An 8154-nucleotide genomic window follows, 5' to 3' on the forward strand; every position below is an offset into this window, starting at 1 on the left:
GCTGCTCATAATGAGGGTCTCTATTGTCTTATACCACAGATGTAGTCAGTTTTTATTCTGATGTATTCCATCTGGTGAAATTCACATGCATCATCAACATTTATGTTGTTGAAAACAAAAAGGTATTTTCAGCAAGGAAGCTGTTAGTCTTGCAAAATTCTATCGTGTCTACAGCTTAGCTTCTATCACCAAAGCTATATTTTTCTTACTGTTACCTCTGTGTTTCCAACTTTCACATTCCATTCATTGATGTTTATTAATGTGTTTTGTTTACACATTTGATCAATTTAAGACTGAAGAAGTTCATAGAATTCTCTTAATTTCTTCATCACTAACTTCAGTGGTTGATGTATACATTTGAATAATTGTTGTATTGGCTAGCTTTTTAAAAAATGTGTATAGCTATCCTATTATAGACAGCTTTATACTTCAAGATCTTGAAATATTTTGTTTGCTAATGAATGTGACCCCATTCCTCTTGAATTTGTCGTTTTTGGCATAGTAAACCATATGATTGTCTGATTGAAAATAGCCAAACCGGTCCGTTTCAGTTCACTGCTGCCTAGTATATTTATCTTTATGCATTCCATTTCATTTCTGATGACTTCCAGTTTTCCTAGATTCCTACTTTGTACATTCCAAATTCCGTTACACTAATAGATATTCACCACTGTTTCCTCTCTTTTCGAGTCAGGTCCATAAACAAATGAAGGTCCCCAAAGCATTACTCTATCCATATCATTATGGCCAGCCCTACTTTGAGAAGGTAACTCCACCTGAATCATATTTCACATGCTTTTGTCGTTCAGCACTATATCTGACAATGTTCCACTGCTGTTCATAAATCTTCCCATGGCTAATCCCTCCAAAGTGGACAGTCTACTCCTTCTTTGTCTGTTCGTAGTCTGAAAGCTCTGCTGAAACCTGTTGACCTAGGGTGACCCTGCTGCCATTTGAAATACCTGTGACATATATCCCTGCATCAAAGTAACACGAAAGATACCATAATATGACAGCCTAACAGATCAATGATGGATATCAATGATATTGGATATTGTTCAGTAATTTCCACATTCTATTGGATCACATTTCTTTGGAATAAGTACAAATATGGATTGCTTACAATCAACTGATCAAGTGTCTTCCAAAAATTTTGGCATTAATAAGTTATCACTTCCAGGATTGTATCCACTTGTTCAAGCAGCTCCACTGGCATTCCAATTCTTGGACCTTTCTTTTACACAAATGACTTCGTTGCAGCTTGGACTTCTTTCCTCAGTACCATCAGTTCTTGATCCTATGCCACCTCCTGCAATGATTGAACATCGACCAGTTCCTTGTGATACAGTAACTCCTTCCATCTTCTGTTGATGCCTTCTGCGTCATTTAATATTGCCCATACAACCAATACAACAGGAGGATTTTATTTTCCTTCCGTTCTTTCAGCATGAAATATGCTGGGCATGTTCTTCCCTTTTTGTTTTATCACTACAGGTCTGTGCATGTTGCTTGATTAACTCATGCCATACTAGGAAATCTGTTGTTTAGCAATTTTTTAAAATCGTTTTGTTGGGGGCTCATACAACTCTTATCACAATCCATACATCCATCCATTGTGTCAAACACATTTGTACATTTGTTGCCATTATCGTTCTCAAAACATTCTTTCCATTTGAACCCCTGGTATCAGCTCCTCATTTTCCCCCTCCCTCCCGCCCCCCTCCTTCATGAACCCTTGATAATTTATAGATTAGTATTATTTTGTCATGTTTTACACTGTCCGACGTCTCCCTTCACCCACTTTTCTGTTGCCCGACCCCCAGGGAGGGGGTTATATGTAGATCCTTGGAATTGGTTCCCCCCTTCTACCCCACCTTCCCTCCACCTTCCCGGTATCACCACTCTCACCACTGGTCCTGAGGGGCTCATCTGTGCTGAATGCCCTGTCTGTTCAGCAGTTTTACTTCAACGTTCATTCCATCAGTTTTAGTTACTGTACATTCAAGAGCAAGCTGTAGACTCTCTTCTGACGTTCATTTTACTATTTTCTTTCCTTCTGTCCTTTTATGACCATTTGGTGTCTTCATGGATGATCTCCTTGTTGTGCCCCACGTATCTGTTCCTCGGTTATATCGTTCTCGATATGTCAAATCTAGTCTTGAGTTGGCCCCCAGATATCGGTGGGATATATTCACGATCGTACACACTGGTTCACATGAATGTACTTGAATTTTCTTCAGCTTCAACTTGAGTTTGCCTGTGAGCCCCTGATGGTCTGTTCGAGTCAGCCCTTGCTTTGCGCCGCAGAGCTTGTCCATCAGCTCTTCCTGTGATGTCGTGGGTCTGATTCCTGTGTAGTCCAGACAGTGAGCTCACATGTATGCGCCACCCCTAAAAGTTCATGGAACCCATTTTAATTTAATTTTCCCCACAGCATTTTTGAAGCCCCATCATATAGTTAGCTGCCTTTTATGTTATTGCAAAAAGGCACTTGCAATGAATAAGTTATTATTGCAAAGTTCTATTATGTGATCTCCTTCCTCGTTTATATTGCTAAGATCCTAGTTTCCAACTACGGATCTTCCTTTTTTTGCTCCAAATTTCTCATTCAAAGTCCTGGTAATTATTTAATGCATCTTGATTGAATGTTTGCTCAACTTCAGATGGTAGAATGTGGTAAATATCTTCAACTTCTTCTTGGCATGAGTCTGTGAATAACAGTTGTAATAACAGGTGTGACTAGGAGACACTCAGCTATTATCATATCACTGACAGTATTGTGCTTCAAGATCGATCTTGAAATAGTGCTTTCAACAATGACTGTGGCGCCAGTCCTCTTCAATTTGGCATTCTAGGGATAGTAGAGCATATGATTGTCAGATTAAAATTAGCCAGTACTCTCCCTTTCAACTCAGTAATGCTCAGGATATCAATATGCATTCCATTTTGTTCATTGCACTTTTTCTTTTATTTATTTTTCCAACCATTTCATTAGGGCATAATCTGGGCATTATACCAGACAAAAGTTCAATGCTATCAAGAAGGGAGGTGCAATTGCTACCACGATCAGTTTCCAAACAGTTTTCCCTTCTTGTACTCCATTCTATTTTTGACAACTTCCAATGTCTAGTTCATACTTTGTACCTTCTAATTATTAATGGACATTGACAATTGCCACTTCTCGTTTTGAGTCATGCCACGCCAGGAAACGAAGGTCCTGCAAGTTTCACTCCCTCCATCCAGTCTTCTGCTTTGAGGAGCCAGCTCCTGCCGCTGTGTAATGAGTGCCTTCCCACGCGATGGGCTCACCCTCCAGCCCTCATCTCACAGATGTCCACTGGTGTTCATTAGGGTTTCACCGGACAGGTTTTGTTTTTCAGTAGACCATCAGATCGCTGTACCTAGTCTGTGTTAGTCTGGAAGCTCTGCTAAACCTTGTTAACCATTGGTGACCCTGCTGGTACTTGAAATAACAGTGGCATAGCTTCCAGCATCACAGCAACACACAAGCCGCCGCAGACGGGTGATGAATTCTTACTTCAGTGTCAATATTATTAACACCAATCATCAATAGAGATTTTATAAAGGGATTTAAGTGTTTGTCCATAGTTTTCACTTTAAACATTTATTCATTTTTTAAACAATGAACCTATATTAGTTTTGCAAGCAGAAAATTTAAATACGTTTTATCATCTTGGAAGGAAATCCACTACCCCTTATACAATTTTTGTTTCTTGGCTAATGTCCAGTTTTTATCTATATGTAAATAAATAAATAAACATTTAATAGCTATGATCAAAAGTGTACATATAATTTTATGATCTACTATTTTTACTTTAAATGATTTTTAATATTACTCTTTCTGCAGGGTCATATTTATCACTTTAATGATTCCTTTCAAACTGCATCACATTAACCACTATAATTTACTCCACATTATCAGGCAGACATATAAGTTGTTCACAATTTTTTTCGGCAATAAAATTACATCACTATAAACATCACTGTCCATATGGCCTTTTTTCTTTTGAATTAATTTCTAGAGATTAATGGGTTAGAGCATTTGAATGGTCTCATGACTGTTGGTAATTTGTATTCTCTCTCCCAAAGAGTTATATCAGCTTTACCCTGTGGGTGGCCATGAATGAACAAACTAGTTCAAGGATACGGCAACGGTATTGAGTTTTACAGGTTTTTGCTTAACTTTCCCTAATGAAATGGACTGTGTTCTCATATTACTTTGTTATCTCCTATATCAGTCCCCTGGTGAATCCCTCTCTGCTCATTTAACCATGCAGGCCTTGGTGATATTCTTAAAGAAGTATAAAAGCTCTTAATTCAACATTGATATTGACCCTTTGTCATATTCGTTTCATTGTTTTTCCTTTGTATTATTTTCCTTTTTAATTTCCGTTAGTGTTTGTTGTTTGTTTCACACCTGGTCTCTATTGTTGGGCCTTTCTTTAATTAGGCAAAGAATGCAAACGAAGGGGTTTTCTGAGGAGCCAATCCTTAGGGGAGGGGACAGGAGAGGGGACAGGAAGTGGGACAAGATGAGAGCTTTCAAAGCTTTGAAACTTTGGCCCTGGTAAGGTGGGGGGACTTGGCTAGAGCCTCCTTAGCATAGCTTTATAGCTTGGAGTTATCCAAACTCCCATGGCATACATGTTATTTCCCCACCAGGAAAGAAGTGGATTGGCATAACACCACCATGGTTAAGTTGTCTGGTAGCCCTATACCGTTTTACAGCCTAGAACAGCCAACGGAGCAGCCCTACTCGGCCTTGTAGGAGAGCTGTGAGTCAAAATGGACGCAATGACAGGGTGGACGAGTGTTGGTGGGGTCGCTGGCAGAGGTGGGGATGGTTCTGGTCATGCTTGGCAGGGTGATGTCGGTGGTAGTGACAGTGGTAGCAGTGTTTGCAGCAGTGTTGGTGTTGACGGTGGCAATGGTGATGATGGCAATGACGTGGTGGTTGTAGCATGGTGGCGGTGGCAGTGGTGATGGTGGAGGTGGAAGCCGTGGTGGTGGTAGCAGTACGTGCATAATACTCTGCATACAGAGAGAGAAACACCCAAGATCGAGACTGTCCTCTGAATGAAGCAATGCCCGCGTCTTAGGTTGCAAACCATGCTAAGAGGGGTTGCAGGCTGTGACTCTACACTTACGCTCAATTGACGGTTTATCCCCAACACCAGGGGTCACAGGGCATGCAGGCGCTGCATGAGGCCAAGGGCACCAAGAGAAAGCAAAGTCCGTCGTGTCTGCCTTTTGCCACAGGGACTGTCCCCGATGCTAAGCCCAGCATGGCGCCAGCATGTTTCCTGCCCAAAGCTCAGAGCCCCAGCTAGCCCATCCCAACCTTGTTTCACCTGTTCGCTCTGTCTGTTGCTCTTGCGACTCAAAGAACGGTTCCTCTGGCAGCCATCAGGGGCCCCGGCAGAGTGTGGGGACCCTTACTGACCTCCACTGCTCTTCTCTTGCAGTCTCCTGCTTCTTCAACTTCACCAGCCCCTCTGGGATCGTCCTGTCCCCCAATTACCCAGAGGATTATGGCAACCACCTACACTGTGTCTGGCTCATCCTGGCCCGATCCGAGAGCCGCATCCACCTGGCCTTCAACGACATCGATGTGGAGCCACAGTTCGATTTCCTGGTCATCAAGGACGGGGCCACTGCCGAGGCCCCAGTACTGGGCACCTTCTCAGGGAACCAGCTCCCCTCCTCCATCACCAGCAGCGGCCACGTGGCCCGTCTCGAGTTCCAGACTGACCACTCCACAGGGAAGCGGGGCTTCAACATCACCTTCACCAGTGAGTCCTCCCTCTGACCCCAGCTGACCCTCCACATGTGGGTCTCCAGGATAGTTGTTATGGGGTGGATGGGGGCTGGGGGGGAAAGATGCAGTCCAGATGCTCAGTGCTCAGTGCTCGGGCTCATGAAAACCTACTGGCCAAGTTCCCTTTTCTTTATTTGGGAAGCGCTTATTTTCCACAGGTGTGACAGGTACTGTACCAGGAGCCTGCCCCTCGACCTTCCCTCACACACTTCTCATAGACAACCCGGCCAGAACCAGGGAGGGACCAAAGGAAAGAACGTCTCGGTCATCTCTGTAATCTCCCCTCTCTGATGTGCTCCCCCAAATCCCTGACCACCTACTGACAGTGGACTTCTGGGTTCCCATTCTCTGCAGGCAAATCAGAAACAGTGTTTGTCTGTGGTTCACCTCTTGGGGCATTTCCTGCAAGCCCCTCCCAGGCCACAGTCCGCATGTTGCACCTCCAGTTTCAACCTTGTATCCCCCTTTCTAGAAGCAGCCTCGAGCTCCACTGTGATTGTCGTGTGTGTGTGTGTGTGTATGTGAAGTCTATACATATACAAGTATTAACTCAAAAAGTATTGGTCCTAAGCTTCTAGTTGACACATGCATAGGTGTGTGTGTGTGTGTGTGTGTGTGTGTGTGTGTGTGAGAGAGAGAGAGAGAAATGGAGGTAGGATTCGTAAAGAGGCTTAGAGAATGCAAACAGCAAGGAGTCAAAGTTGGCAAGAAACGCATATCAGACCGTAATAAGCCACAGACCCTGTGAACTTGGCCAGGGAGGATGAAGTTGGGTCTGCCTAAGAAATTAGCCAGATCCATTACAGAGGCTGCCAGTGAAATATTGCTGCGGCTGCCGACTGCTGTAGAACCAGCACCACTAATTGTGATGCATGCACAGTCGAGTGAGACACTGCTCGGTCCTCTGCCACCCCCGTGGTTCACGGGGATCGGACAGTTGTGCTCCGTAGGGTTCCCACCGGCTGTGTTTGGGAAGTAGATTCCCAACCCTTTCTTCTTAGTCTTGTCTTCATCCGGAAGCTCTGCTGAAACTGTTGACTCCACGTGTCCAATATGAAAATACACACACACACACACACACACAAGGAACCAGGGTAGAGAACAAAATTTACCACTCAAACGCCTACCACTCAGAAATGACTCTTGCTAATTTGGTGAATGAGCGTACTTGCTCAAACAGATATAAGACATTTTCCACGCATTCACGGCTCAACGATTGGATCCGCATTGCTGCTATTAGGTGCCATTGAATCCGTTCCGACCAACGGCGACTCCGTGCACAACACAACAAACACGGCCCAGTCCTGTGCAACCCTTGCTGTTGAAACCAGCCGCTGTGTCACCCCAGCTTGTCCAAGGTCTTCCTCTTTTTCGCTGCCCCACTACTTTACCAAGCACCCTATCCTCCGCCAAGGGCTGGTCTCCCCGATGACCCATCCAAAATATGTGAGACAAAGTCTCACCCCCATGCTTGCCTCTGAGGAGCATTCTGGCTGCACATCTTCCATGGAATCAATAGATGTGGAATCATAAAGATCGGCCTTACGCTAAGGAGTTTCAGAGGTGCAGGTATGATCACGATGCTCGTTATAGGCACCAGGATTTCAGGTCAGCATAAACAGCCACAATTTCAAACCCACTGCTGTCTAGGCCAGTCTTCCCCACAATGACCTTCTAGGGCACAGTAGTACTTCTTGAAAGGGTCCCCCAGGCCGAAATCTTTTTGGAAGCAAACTGTCACATACATCGTCCTCCCACAGAGTGGCTGGTGGGTGTGAACTACCGACCTTTCAGTGAGTAGCTGAGTGCTCAACCACCGTGTCACCACAGATGGCAAATGGGTGCTCTATAGCTATGGAGAGAGCTGTCTGGGAGCTGAGGGCCTGGACCCTGGGTGACTGCAAGTAGAGCCTAGATGATGGCCACTTGAATGTGTCAGAGGAGACCGAGATCTTATGGGGGAGACGATGCTAGTTCCCTGAGCCCTGGTGTTATCATGGGTTACCCACTGGACTGCTAACCACAGAGTCGGCGGTTCCCATAAGGACTGACAGCCTTGAAAGCTCACAGGAGTAGTTCTAATCTATAGGGTCACTACGAGTCCCAAGCAACTCGATGCAAGTGAGTGATTCTAGTGCCCCAACACATGTCCAGGGACCACTGTCCCATCGTCTGTATTAGAAGTACTGCAGGGGTCTGTTAAAAATGTAGATCCTGGGGCCCCAGCCCCTTAGAGAGAATAGTTCAGCAGTCCTAGGATGGGGTCCAGCTTTAAATAAACACTTCTTGCAATATTTTGGATAATGTATTAGTCT

At 44.6% G+C, this 8154-nt stretch overlaps 1 protein-coding gene across 1 annotated transcript in view; it reads left to right on the forward strand.

Moving 5' to 3' along the window:
• The window catches only part of CSMD2 (CUB and Sushi multiple domains 2), a 734077-nt gene that overhangs the window by 443025 nt on the left and 282898 nt on the right, over positions 1-8154 (forward strand). Inside the window, exon 15 of the mRNA XM_045298912.1 lies at positions 5487-5813. Within this exon, the coding sequence (XP_045154847.1) occupies positions 5487-5813 (327 nt within the window). The remainder of the gene's footprint in view (positions 1-5486; positions 5814-8154) is intronic.

The sequence above is a fragment of the Echinops telfairi genome, unplaced genomic scaffold (genome assembly GCF_000313985.2).
Source record: "Echinops telfairi isolate 266 unplaced genomic scaffold, ASM31398v2 ScPeMD7_7457;HRSCAF=8495, whole genome shotgun sequence".
Taxonomy (NCBI): Eukaryota; Metazoa; Chordata; class Mammalia; order Afrosoricida; family Tenrecidae; genus Echinops; species Echinops telfairi.